Here is a 12,798-nt window from a genome sequence, read left to right as displayed (position 1 = left end):
TCACCCTGGGCAATTATGTCCTCTGAAGAAGCTGCAGGGGAAGCTGATGCTTCGGCAGTGGCTGACATTTCAGTGCCTGGACCGCTTACCGATTGGGTTTGACTGCCTTCCACTGCACCAGCATCACCCGGGACAGTTGAACTGTGGTTGCGCTTCTTAAGCAGACGTCGCACGCGATGCGTCACAAATGAACGCGTTAGAGTGGACAGTGGACGCAGCAACATCGTGCAGGTAGCGTGCGCCATTGGATGCGTCAAATCGATCTTCCGTAGCGCCTCCGCGAGCAGTGTCACGAAGGAGTGTTTGCCCTTGAGACCTCCTCCCCAGTACAACCTTATCCCAGGCAAACCCCTTGGACGACCCCTTTGGCCACAAGATACTCATGATCAAGCCTGACCACGCATGTAATGAGCTCAGTGCACGTTCATCACGCACGCTCAGATCTTCATGCTCGCTTGCAAGATTCACAGCACCACTTTGGGGCCACTCTTGGAGCAAATGAACAAGCTCTAAGATGATACACTTCGAGCCTTCTCCAGAATGACTGCCGATCCTCACAAGCAGTCGGTGCGCGTTATGCACACGCAGCCTTGTACGACTGTCAACGAACACTTTCACGTCTGCGACTAGGAGATCGGCATCGCCACTGCCAAGTCTGCTATTCCCATAAAACCCGTCCTCCTTCAACGCTCTGCGAGCCGCAGCAAACTGACAAAGGTCACGCGAGGGCAAAAATTCACGCAGCACCAAACGTATAAAGCTCCCGCGTTCTCCATGCGAATCCACTTCGTCTTTCGCCTTTGCCAGAACTGTCGCGCACGCAGGGAAGTACGTGATCAGATGAGCAAGAAGCTGCAAATACACTCCCACACACATCCCCGCCGACGTGTTGCCCGACGTCTGCTGCTTGTCACACGGCTTCTTGGCGTCCTTTTCGACGTCCCACAATCGACGAATGCGTCCTATGATCTTGTGCACAATAACGTGAGCCTGGTGCTTGTGGCCCTTGGAAAATTTGTGCGGAGCTTTCGTCCCACTAATCGCACTGCCTTGAGCCGACACAGGTTGACCCGCAGATGGAGCTGTTGCTGCTTCGGTGCAGTCAGTCTTTTTCGGTCTAGGCACGATGTATGCTCGGCCTGACTCGGTCTTCTTAACACGCACCGAATTCTGCAATGCCTTGAGGAATACCGCTTCATTGCGAGCTGCAAATGGGGCGACTTCAGTCAGCAATGCGCGCGGCGTGATGCGCATCTGGCTGGGTGCGCCAAATCGAGTCGACAATTTGGTAATTGCTCGCTGAATCTTCTCTTCCATCATATGCTCTAGAACCTCAGGAGATTCTAAGACCTGCGAGAGCAACGTACCCGTCAGTTCTTGGTATCCAGCGAAGAAAAGATCTTCCGAAATGTCCAATACAGCGTCAAGCCCGCCATATGCCGAAAAGTACGATGCCAGGTCATACTCGAGCGTTAAGCGCGACAGTAGCTGCCAAATCGCATGAGCGACAGCCTTGCCATCACTCGTCGAGGCCGCAGACGATCCCCGCTTCAGCATTTCTAAGCAAACTGTTACTAATTTCTTCTCAAACTCAGTGTCTTCGACCTGGTTCGCTGCACCACCGCTCTCTTTTGACTCATCTCCATTCTTCGTTTCAGAGCTCACCAAAGCGGTATCGAGAGAAAGTGGTCCTGCGGTAGATGCTTGCTTAGCCGCTCTACCAGTAACAACGGCGTCGAGAACTAATAGCACAGGAGTGGAGGAGGGCTTCAGAATCTCGTTACTCGACACTGAGGACACGATCTTGTCGATACACGACGGTGTTTGCTGTTGCATCGCGGTCCACGAGTCAGAGTGCAGCTGAAGCACGAGTGCAAGCAGGTGGGTCAACATGGTCAAATACTCATCCCCGCCTTCATTGCCACCGTCGAAATAGCCCAGAATAGCTGTATTGAGACGCTGGATCACCAAATCTCGGTCTTTATCTGAGCGCGAGCACAAGAAACTGAAATACTCCGCAATCGCCTTGACCAAGTTTTGGCTCGGATATAAATTATTGGGTGTCTCCGAATCCTTTGCGCGTGTCGGATCCTCACACTTTTCCTTTTCGGCTTGCACACGTAAAATTTGAAAGCAAACCGCTTCGAAACTGTCCCTTAGCGACGTATAAAGCGCTTGCAATTCGTCTTCCACTTTCTTCTCTTCTGCTGCTTCCCTCTCTCGACGAAGGCCGGCCTCCGTAGCTGCACTGTCCTCACCTATCGTTTCGTTGTGCTCCGTTTCATCGCCTTCCACGTCATTCTCGTCTTCAGGGTGGGCCAGAATCCACTCCATCGCTAGCTCCATATTGTTAACTTGAACATGTCGGAGTGCACGCTCGACTCGAGGCTGCTGAAACCCCATCGACACCAAACTCTCTACAATCTCCGAATCCGGCTCAAAAGACTGACGGCGACTACTTCCTCCCAGTCCAGACGACCCACCGCCACGTGTTCCCCCAAAGAGAGCACGTCGAAGTGACAACGCTTCGTTATAGAGTTCCGTGCTGGAGTTTCGTTCACGGTTGCCACGATTAAAGCCCAGCCCTTGGCGACGGCCTAGCACACTCTCGCCATCGGAGCCCACAGCTTCATCGTCAGTATCCAAACGATTCTTTAATATCGTCACAGCAATAGGCATAATTTCTGCCAAACACGAATCCACGGACGAAGTCAAAAAGTTGGGGTTCTTCCAAATTGACAGCAACGCACGCACACACATTGCATGCAGCTGGACCGTCAGCTTCTTAGGTTCAAATGGCGCGTCTTCCGATTCCCCTGCTTCATCACTGGTAAGCAGCGCAGCTGTCAGCGGCGACGCAGACAGAGCTTCCAGGTTCGACAGCTTCCGCAGAACGCTTGCAGCGATATGAAACGACGTCAACGCCATTTGCGAGGACTTGCTACCGGTGCTTGTACCTTCTCCATCGAGGCACACCGTAAAGAAGCGCTCGACAATATTCATGATCACGTCCATAAGGTTCGAGGCTGTGAATTGAGCGCCGGCGCAAGTGGCGATCGTTTTGCCACCCTTAATAACACCGCCTTCTACTTCAGAAGCGTTTTCTTGAGCCATAGCAACATCATCACTCGATGAAGGATGCGCTTGTGGCGATACTTGCACCTCGGAAACGTCGCCAATCGGCTTCATGAGCTCCACGAGCAAGAGAGTGTTTGCTTGCTTTTTCTTTCCCTCGAAAAGCACGATTGAAATAGTCTCCAGCAGGAACGTAAGATAGTACTGCTGTACAAACGTATCGATCTGTGTCGCGCGAGTTACTGCCACGACATAAAGCAGATGACCCTCCAAAATCTGCGTCGCCGTTCGTGCTAACGCTCGCGCATGTGGAGCTAAAGGCACAGCGATATCATCTCCTCGGCGATGCTGCATTGGAGCAGATAACAAGACCTTGCTATACGCTGTTAAAAGCCCACGCATACTCAGCGAAAAGCGCAGAAGAAGAAGAGATCCCATTTTCCAGAGTCCAGCTCCTCGATGACCACTACTGGCCGCAATAGCATCTGGTTTGTCCGTTGTATGCACCTCCATGTTGGCATCCGCGGCACCATCAACCTGCTTTTCTGAGCTCTTCTCCTTTCGCTTGTTCTGGTGTAGTGCCGCCAAACTCGCCCGCTCAAACTGTACCGAACGGTCCACACGGAATAAACGGGCCATAACTTGCTGCGTCGAAGACGCAGTAAAGTCCGTAAACCAACGCCGACTCTGCATGTGAGTGTGCGCAGTTTCCAACGTCCAGACGATGACAGACGCAAGCCACTCAAGTACTGCCAAGACGCGAAGATACTCTCCAACAACCAAGACTTTATCGGCAATGGGGTTCGTAGCACTGCTCTTTTCGAGTCCACCCACCAGGTCAGCCAAGTCAACATCGGGCAACGAGCTCAACACTTTTTCGGCGCCCTCTCCGCTCTCGCTCAAAAACCACGGTAAGCCAACCTTTGCACGAGCGCGTTGCAAGTTGTCCATCTGTATTCCCAGCTCTTTTGTGATTGCCCCGAGAAGGTTCGTAGGCTGTTGGGAGGCGTACGAACGAAGCGCAAGAGTTATCGACTGCACTGCTGAATTATGAGCCAAAGCGTTTTCGGGCAACCCACTCCTCGCTGCTTTCTTACTCGGCATAGCGTTTTCCAAAAACGCGGACGTGCTCGGTAAAATCAGTTGATAGAGCGCTAGAAGCAACCGAATGCCCCCAAGATCCGCAAAATAGGCCGCATGCTCGGACTTGGATAGCAACGGCTCCAACAAATCCGCTACGTGAGTAGTCATTCGAATTAAAATGCCGTTAGTCTTGTCTCCGACAAACTGGGGCATTGTCGAGGCTGTTGACGAGCAGCTTTCTTCACCGAAACGAATTACTTTCTTTAAAGCATGAACTGCAGCTTGGATGGCGGCATTCTGGAAGCTAGGGACATGTCGCATAAGCTCAAAGATACCAGCACCAACAACGGCCGCCGTATCACCCTGGAAACAATAATCCTTGGACTCTTCTTCTGTGTACTGCGGAAGTGCAAACACATCGAGGAGGTGCATGAGTGGCTCGTACTTTGCCACCTTCTCAGCGTGTGTCGTGGTAAGGCACAAGGCATTCAGCACTGTTGGTACTGCAGTCAGTAATTCACTGGATGGAGGCAACAGGATCCGAGATGGATACAACTCCGCAATGTCCCATCGTGTAAGTGTCATCAAGAACGCGTCTGCCAGTCCGGTAGCATGGACATGATTCACACTGGCTGGGTCGTTATTGATAACATCCGAAACCACGATGGCCGCCTGGGCAAATACGACCGGTCCAAAGATGTTCACGTTGAACAGAAGCTGCAGCAAAACCTTGTTGAGAGCACTACCTTCGCGAATAGCGCGGCTTGTAGCTCCTGCGCTCATCACACCTTGCGAATGGAACGACATGGATAACGACGCTAAGATGGCTAGCAAAAGCACTGTTTTTGTTTCGGAGACTGCCGACGAGCTTATTGCACCGCCCCTTGAGCCAGCAATACTGGCACACTCCAGTTTGAGCCGATCCACGAGAATACCGACTCCATTCAAGTCACGATAGAGGCCAGCTGCTGCTGAATGACTGCTCACCGTAATTTCAAGTGCTTGTACACACTGAGTCGTCACAGCCATGTGAAATGCACTCACCGACGGCATTGTAAGTACGTGCAGAAGAGCTGGGACTATCCCGTTTTCTGTGAGAACAGCAGCGCCAGACTGAATGGCCACTACAGCAGTCAGCAGCCCTAAAACAGCCTCCATCCAGCATAGTTTCGTCTCCTGGCCGTTTCCGCTGCCAACACTTCGGAATGGGAGCACACTGACTACCTCAGCCTCCTGAGGAGATAAAAATTCTGTTGTTGCCTGCACAAACGCGACTGCTAGACTCATATCCATGTCTGTATCCGATGTTTCTGACGTGATAGGAGGAGGGGACGTAGACCCTGAGGTCGCACCTGAGCCAAGTGCAGTAACATCTCCCAGTTCAGCCGTACAGAAACGCACGAGGGAAGGAAAAACGCCATGTGGCGTCCCCTTTACAACGCCCAAGGCTTGCAACACATTGGACTGACGACCAAGCACACCCATCCCTCCAGCTCTCCCAACTCGATCGTTCACTAGCGCAGTCAACACAAGTAAAGCGGTCACTCGTACACGTACAGGCACATGTTCAATACTCTCCACACGAACGAGCTCCACAATCCCCCGCGTAAGCTCCGGATGCTGTTCCACGTAATTCGTCACATCCCACGCATCACTGAACAGCGAAAAGAGCGCAAGCAGCGCGTGCAATCGCTCCACCACTAAATTCTCCCGTGCCAACGCACTTCGGGACGCATAGCACGCTCGTACCTGTGTATATAACTGGAAATGCAGTCTCGCGGGGATCTTGTGCTGCTCAATTAGACATTCACACGCCGCCGCCGCCGCACTCGCGGCCTCCGTAGGAGATGTACTAGCTGTCACTATGTCCTCATAGGGCGGGATGGTCACACTTACAACATGAGACGTCGCATTCTCTTCCTGGTCCGAGCTGTAAAACTGAAAGTCCACGTCTTTGAAGGTCGCAGCACTCGCCGCATTCAAATAGTCTACCACCTCCAAGCTGTTTCTGGGTGCTCCTCGACCTTGTGCTACTGTTAGTAGTCTCCGTCTGAGTAGATTATTCTTACCGGCTGCAGGGTCCATGAAACTCGTGAGATCTGCAGCGTAGCGATGAACTTGAGAGAGCAATGCCAGCATAGCCGCCACTTTTGTAGCCTCAAACACGACTCGTTCGTTTCTAGCTGCTAGCAGAGCCGTCACCGGCTCAGCAGATGGATAGACTGCCTTATTAGTTGCGTTCTCGAGCAGGAATCCTGAAAATTTCAAGATCTCGTACACCAGTTCGGTTACCTCTAGCTCCGTCTGCGTTGCCATTGGCTGGTCTGTCTTCTCCAGCTCTGTTTCCACCAATACGAGGTGAGGACACTGCTGTAGCGCCCCCAGCAGCAGCTTATGCAGCTTCAATAGAACCGGACGCCAATTCGCCAGGTCCACCTGAGCCTCCAACGGCCAGCCCTTAACGCACGCCAGCAGTGGAGCAACGCGCGCTTCCGCCACTTGAAGAAGTACGTCCATGAGCTTCCGCTCCTTGTCGCTGGGCGGCGCGCGCGGCATTACGCCGGCGCCGACCGCCTGCATCCTTTTTCTGTTCCTTGTTTCTCGGCCTCTAAAGACTCCTCGAGCGTGACCGAGAGCTCTACTCACACGCGAGATGATATACCGCGCGCTGTGCTTCTTGCCGAGAGTCTCGAAACGCTGAGAAAGCCTTACGAGTTGTGAAAAAACGAGCGGTCGGATGCGGTCCGAGTCTTCTCGCTTGCGTTTTAAAATGTGGGTGCGGGGGAGGAAATCTTTCATAATCCAGAGATCGGATTGGTCAAAATTCAGTCAAAGCTGCGTCAAGTGGACGCAGCACTTACCACTACCACTGGTAGTTGAACACATAATGACACCGTTTGATGAATGACATCTTTCTATTGAAGTTTTCTAGGGTATTCTTAGTGCAGGAAGTGAGTGAAGGCCTGGTTTTTCGTCTCCTCCTCGCAGCGGAAGCCCACCTGGCTCAGGAATGCATGGAATGCCGCATTATCCTTCTTGGGCACCTGGAAACCGACGAGTACGCGGCCAATGTCGGCTCCGTGATTGCGGTAATGGAACAGACTGATATTCCACTGACGCGCAGATTGACTGCAACAGCAACAAACAGGAAACAAATGAGCATGCAAGGTTTACCAGCAATTCAGCGGCTAGCTGCCGTACCCGAGAGTATCGAGGAAGTCCTTCAGCGCGCCGGGGCGTTCGGGGAACTCAATGCGGAACACCCGCTCGTTGGTGACCTGAAAAATGGGCATATAACGGCAGGTGAGCTCAGGCTTCAGGATTAAAATCAGCGCTATTGTAGCACAGCGACTTACGTTCTCAGGACGGCCACCAGCGAGGTGACGCAGATGTGACTTGGCCAGCTCGTTGGAGGCCAGATCGGTGGCGTGCATGTCGCCGCGCTCGTTGATGGCCTTAACGACGTTGACAAACTCTTCCTCGGTCTTCGTCTGGATACTCATGCAGATACGAGCCTCACTGTCACCCTCGGAGTCCATACGGTACGTGAACTCGGTCACGTTGTGTGGGACTGTTACGAAGAGGGAGAATTAACAGTTAGCAGAGTGCGCTCCAGTATTCATGATTAAGCACTTACAGATGACGTTGTAAAGTTCCTGGTAACTACCGATCTTCTCGGGGATCTTAACAGCCATAAACCGCTCGCGATCATCTGAACGCTCCGAGACAAAACGCAATCGATCAAAGTCCATGTTAGCGGCGGCCAGTACAGCCACGTATTTTTCGTTCTGCGCGTTCTTCACACGAGCATACTTCTTGGCACCAGCAACACTGATCGCACCTGCTCAACGTAATCGAACCAAATCAGACTTTCCGCTAGAATTTGCTCAAAAGAATGATACTCCAGTCACGTACCAGTGGGCTCCATGAGTGAGCGTGTGTCGCCAAACACGTCTTTAATGGCAGAGCAGATCTCGTCGGTCGAGACAGTAATCACTTCGTCCACCAGGTCCTTGCATAGTCGGAAGTTCTCCGTGCCAATGGTCTTAATGCCCACTTCCTCCGTAAATCGGTTGACACTCGGGATGGCCACTGGACAGCCCTCCTTCAGCGAAGCTTCCAAGAGGTTAGCGCCTTCAGCCTCTACGCCGATGACTTTCACATCGGGAGCCACCTCCTTTACATAAGCGGCAATCCCAGCAATCAAGCCACCTCCGCCCACAGGGGCAAAAATCGCTGCCGGGCGTTCTCCAGCCGTCTACTCACACCAGTACCCAAAGCAATTATTAATCAAACTTTGCACGCTAATAATGGTTTTCTTAACCAGCACAAGCCCGCACCTCCTTCAGGATCTCCATGGCGATCGTGCCGTTTCCAGCGATCACAAATGGGTCATCAAAGGGATGCACCAGGGATCGGCCCTCAGTCTGCGCAACACGGAACGCCTCTTTCTTCAAATGGTACAGTGACATAACACACTTAGCTTTCTATCGACGTGACAGCCAAAGTCTCCACAGCTACCAACGCACCATTGATGCATCAAAGTCGGCACCGTGTTCCACCACCGTGATCTTGCTCTTGGTGGAGTAAGAAACGTTCTGTGCCGTGCCGACAGGCGCAATGACGATGGCATCGACGTCCAGCTTAGCGGCGGCGTAAGCCACGCCTTCCAGGTGGTTGCCGGCTGCACAGGCCACAATGCCCCTTTCTCGCTGGGCCTGCGTCAGGTTGGCAATCTTGTTATAGGCGCCACGTAAGTTGAACGAGAAGGTGGGTTGCATGTCCTACGACAGCAGCATAACAGTTATTTCGTATCAGATTTAATCGGAGCCACAGCATACAGTTACGCACAAACCTCGCGCTTCAGGAAGAGGCGGCAATTGCCCGGCAGGGACTGCGTCAGCGCCGGAGCGAGCTGCAGTGGCGTCTGGACGACTACGTCGTAGACGCGGCTCTCAAGCACCTCGCGCAGGTAGTCGTGCGAGCCCGGGCGCACCCAAGACGGCTTGGTGGTCAGCGATGACAGACAGCGCCGCAACATTCTGGCAGATCGAGTTGTGACGAAACTACTCGAAAGTCGAGCCGGAACGTTCACTGTTGCAGAAAATAAATCATGTGGTGCACACAAGTGGTTGTTTCTAGACAATTTTTTTTTTTGGTACAGTATAAATACAATGCCGCGCTTCTGCACGGTAATCACTACAGTGGTCACGGTACCGAAATTAACGTATTTCTTGCAGCATCGTAAAAATGCTTTTGAAGTTGAATCGTAAGAACTAAAAAAAGTAAATACTCATAACCCTGCACTAATTTTCTCGCCAGAAGTGCTGGTGGCGGGCAGCACCACTGGCGAGCTAGATTGCTTAAATATTCATTTTCTAAATGGGCAGGACATCACCCAACAAGAATCGCAAGAAGCACGAAGCGGTGCAAGCAACAATAGCTCAAGGAATCAGCCAAGCCCTCGCCGACGAGTACGACGTTAACAGGACGACGTTGTGGCGCTGGGCTCAAGACGCCAAGCGTGTCGAAGTAGCTGCAAAGGAGAAGCCCAACAAACCTTTGTCACCGAAGGCAAGCGGGGTCCAAAGCCTCGGTTCTTGGCAATGGATCGAAGGTAAAGCTTTGAGGAGCTAACTATTACGTTTCATCGCTAACATTGTTATTCTTCTTACTTATGTACCACAGATTGCTTAACTGGGTTATTGAGATGCGCGCAAACAAATCCCGCTGTAAACAAATTGAGCTTTATTGCTGGTTGAATTTATGGTACATTTAAAAACTCTTTTTTCTATGTATATTTTACAGGTGTGACGACCGAATGTCTTCTTATCATGGCAGCCCGATTTGAGCCCGAGTTTTTCTCTGGTCGCTCTGAGATGGCGGCAATCATGTACCTGCACAGATTTCGCTGGCGAGACCGCTTGTTCATTCGGCGCATCACTTACCGGGGCACCAAAAAAACGGATTGAAATGGAGGTAACCTGTGTTTGCCTCTCTAATTTGATTTTATCTTTCTAATGTTTCATTTTTTATAAATGTTTTTAGAAATTTGCTGACGAGTTTTCTAAAACTGTTCAATACAGTTTAGAGGAGTCTAGTGTGGTGTCCCACATTGTTGGCTCTGCTAAGTTCGCGTCTGTCTTCAACATGGATCAAACGGCAGTCTACATCGACATGACCCCAACACGACGATCGACTTCGTGGGTGCCAAACACGTCGACGTCGTCCAAGGTAAAAATTGTTTTCTTTTTATAATTTTAACCTTTCTACTTCTGAAGTAATATTTTATTATGTTAGGGGATGACGGAAAATGCTTTTAGAGCTTCTGTTTTTCTCTGTGCGTCCGCCACCGGGGATAAGCTCCCACCGATGATTATCTTCGCTGGAGCTGTTGGTGCTACTGTCGAGGAGGAAGTGCAGCAAAGTCCGTTGCATCGTCACCAAGCTATTCTGACAGTTCAGAAAAAAGCTTATTGTTACGAGTCACGCATGCTCTATTGGATTGACGAGGTGAGCCACCGTTTCATTTTTACTGTTGCTAAAGTGCTAATTTGAATGTTCTTTTTTAATAAATCTAGGTCTGGAAGCCCACCGGGTACTCGATTTCTACTTTTAGACAGCCTAAAAACACACAAGATGGACTCTGTAAGACTGAAGTTACAAAATGAAGTTAGAAGGCAGTAATGAGGTCGAGTTCATCCCGCCTGGAATTACGGGTGGCGCAACCTACGGACGTTTCTGTCATGCGAGTGTTTAAGAAGCGATGCCGTGAGCTCGTATGTAGCCCACCACATCGACAACGGCTTCTCTCCCGACCCAGCCGCCCGCCGCGATCTCATAACCCGTATCGTTGTCCAAGCTTGAAATGAAGTTCCCGCTAAGACTATTCAGTGGGGTTTTATTCGTGCAGGTATTGTTCCGTCTGGACCACGGGAGAGTAATGGTCGGTTTGGAGTAGCTAAACCAGCTCAATAAACTGTTTTTTTGGCGGTTTGAATGTCTTATATTCTACTCAATACTACAATAAAACGTTTTTGCAGCTACAATATGGAAGTTGGTTGGAAGAAGGGGTAAAAATATAACGAAATCGTCGTCTTCCAAGCTTTTTACGCGTCGTTGCATGAAATATAGTTGTTTCAAGAAATAAGCTAACTCCGGTAATTAATCTAAGCTGATAAATAATCTCATTCACAATATTCTCACTCAAGTTTGCTGAGAATTATTCACGTGAACAAACTTTTTTTTAATCTCAGTTGTGGTTGATATCGTGTACTCACTATTGGGCTTGGTTATGGATAAATATCATCAATTCTCCGACCCTACTTAATTTTAGTATTGGTATTAATCACCAATAAACCTTTTTAATTAATTAGACAGCCAATCGTACGGTCTTGACAAAATGATTTGGCCAATCCAAATGGTAAGGGCTAGGCTGAACGTCGTTGGAGTTGGCTCCGACATATCGGGTCGGAGGGGACTCAGGAAATATGGATATGCTCTTACAAATTTCAATATGTAGGCATATCACATGCATAAAGTCTTTTCTCCGACTTCTCCGACCAGTGCAATCATTACCACACATTAATTTTAAATCTTAGACTTATTATGCTACTAGTAGTAAATTTTAGAAGAGGTGGGAAGCAGCGCCGCAGGGAGCTTGCTCGTCATTAGGAGCAATACATGCAACACCCCTGCGTGGAGATCCATTATTTTTGTATTACGTAGAGCATTATGTAGCAAGCGTCAATTAAATGTACATGTATTGCATTATTAATATTTAAAGCACTCCGGCTCGCTGCCTCCGGTGCACCGCTCTGCCGCCGCACCGCCGCCGCCTCCCTCCTTTTTTTTGTGAATACATTTTCGATGTGGCCCGCAGTTAAAAAAGAAAGCTTAATATATTTGTTTTAAGGGTTACTGACTTAGATGTACCACCCTTTTGGTACAGGTCGGATATTTTATGTTATGGTGCAGTGGTCAATGATCGTCCTAACCAATCGCCGCATTGTGAGGTCAAGCCCCGCAGCAGCAATGCATCGGGTGTCAATTGTCCCTTTTAGAGCTAGGTCTGTGGTGATGTATGTTCTGTGGAGTGTTCTGTCCCAATAGTTGGCATCCGTTCGTTGCTCGGCTGTAAACACTGATGTTCATACTTAAGAAAAGTTTCACTGTATCTATTTTATAATACCAGCAAAAGTACAAATTGGCTGTGGCTCTAAATTATATGATTGCATGTACTTGTGCCTAAGCCTTCTTCATTTCATGATGTTTTTTTTTAAATAATTCTCTCTGCCACTGTACAGTCCAGTGACATTCCAACCCTCTGTTCTAGCTGTAAATCCTGCTAATAGTTGGCTCTGAAACCAATCATTTTCAAATTTTCTGCTAGACCGACACTTCACTCACCGCTCGCACTCAGCACTCATGAGCAACTTGACTACAGAACATCCTTGTGGAGGGTGTGGCGCTTTGGTTGGCGGTGTTCACGTCTGTCCGAAGTGCAGGATCAACATGCACCCTTTCATGACACCCCTGTCGGAAAAGAGGGATACGGGCAGCCTGTACTCTGCCCACGCTGTGAGACCCAACAAGATGCCATTGTATACAGCGATGGATCTCCGATCATCGCGGCATTTG

The 12,798-nt window shown here is 50.1% G+C and overlaps 2 protein-coding genes across 2 annotated transcripts; both read right to left on the bottom strand.

The window, feature by feature from the left end:
- Positions 1-13: 13 nt before the first annotated feature.
- PITG_08023 (HECT E3 ubiquitin ligase, putative) lies at positions 14-6,675 on the bottom strand (the record flags this gene model as incomplete). Its single annotated transcript, XM_002904170.1, has 6 exons — positions 14-31; positions 90-319; positions 381-1,025; positions 1,071-1,598; positions 1,722-3,560; positions 3,606-6,675. 6 exons carry the CDS (start codon positions 6,673-6,675, stop codon positions 14-16), a joined length of 6,330 nt encoding a protein of 2,109 aa, XP_002904216.1.
- Positions 6,676-7,075: 400 nt separating this feature from the next.
- Positions 7,076-9,213, bottom strand: PITG_08022 (threonine dehydratase, putative; the record flags this gene model as incomplete). The annotated part of the gene is made up of 8 exons (XM_002904169.1): positions 7,076-7,287; positions 7,360-7,436; positions 7,515-7,729; positions 7,796-7,999; positions 8,074-8,416; positions 8,499-8,609; positions 8,688-8,942; positions 9,014-9,213. The coding sequence occupies 8 exons, from the start codon at positions 9,197-9,199 to the stop codon at positions 7,098-7,100; spliced, it is 1,581 nt and encodes a 526-aa protein (XP_002904215.1).
- Between the last annotated feature and the right edge of the window lie 3,585 nt (positions 9,214-12,798).

The sequence above is a fragment of the Phytophthora infestans genome, genomic scaffold, assembly GCF_000142945.1.
Source record: "Phytophthora infestans T30-4 supercont1.12 genomic scaffold, whole genome shotgun sequence".
NCBI lineage: Eukaryota > Oomycota > Peronosporomycetes > Peronosporales > Peronosporaceae > Phytophthora > Phytophthora infestans.
Note: the sequence above shows the minus strand (reverse complement) of the source record. Positions and strands in the feature narration are given on the sequence as shown.